At 41.0% G+C, this 815-nt stretch overlaps 1 protein-coding gene across 2 annotated transcripts in view; it reads left to right on the top strand.

Moving 5' to 3' along the window:
- Positions 1 to 815, top strand: part of WDR11 (WD repeat domain 11) — a 65,503-nt gene that overhangs the window by 20,287 nt on the left and 44,401 nt on the right. For both annotated transcript variants that reach the window (XM_011359219.2, XM_011359220.2), the window contains one exon: positions 527 to 703. In XM_011359219.2, the coding sequence (XP_011357521.1) occupies positions 527 to 703 (177 nt within the window). The remainder of the gene's footprint in view (positions 1 to 526; positions 704 to 815) is intronic.

The raw sequence follows: 815 nt of genomic DNA, 5'->3' as shown, positions 1-815 counted from the left end.
TTTTACATATTTTTATATAAAGTAATTGTGAAGCTTAAATTTTGTAATTTCATAGACACGTTAAGTTTCTTGTTAGAAATCTAAAGGAGTTCTTTGAACCTGTTGTTTGCGATTACAAAGGGCATCAATTGAAAGTGACTCTTTAAAAAGGCAATAAGTAGGGACTGCGCTGCAGCCTCCCACTCCTCAGAAACTGCCCTTCAAATCTAGTTGCCTTGATTTGCCTTTGGTGCCCTAATTCCAGGAACTTTGGCTGACACAGTGTTTCTTAGGAGACAAAGGTCCCCAAATTCTGGATGGCAGTACTCTGGAATAATCTATTTTTTGAGATGTCAGTGCAGTTTAGGTCCTATAGCTAAGTGCAGAGCCCTTGCATAGCCAAAGCCCCTGGAGTGGCACGCGACACCTTCTGGACTGGAGGATGCTCTTCTTGGTCTGAAGAGTGTTTCCCCTGGAAAGTTTTTTGAGATTTTTAAGATCAGTACACGTTATAATTAACATATTGGTATTTTTAATTGCAAATCAGGGCAAAGCGCAATTGCTGGGGAAGAACATCCCAAAGGTGCCATTCTGCAGGAAGTGCACCTCAAATTCCTGCTAACAGGACTGCTTTCAGGCCTGCCTTCACCGCAGTTTACGGTCCGTATGTGTCCGCCGTTGACCACCAAAAACATCAAGATGTATCAGCCACTGCTTGCTGTTGGTGAGTATAGACCTGTTCTTTTCTTAATTCTTCATGCATGTTTTATAAGACATTTAAGTTTGCTGGTTACTAGAAAATCCTTTCTCTTTGAAGCTAAGTGAAATCATGTAAA

This window comes from Pteropus vampyrus, unplaced genomic scaffold (genome assembly GCF_000151845.1).
Source record: "Pteropus vampyrus isolate Shadow unplaced genomic scaffold, Pvam_2.0 Scaffold46, whole genome shotgun sequence".
Classification (NCBI taxonomy): domain Eukaryota; kingdom Metazoa; phylum Chordata; class Mammalia; order Chiroptera; family Pteropodidae; genus Pteropus; species Pteropus vampyrus.
This window is presented reverse-complemented; position numbering and strand designations above follow the sequence as displayed.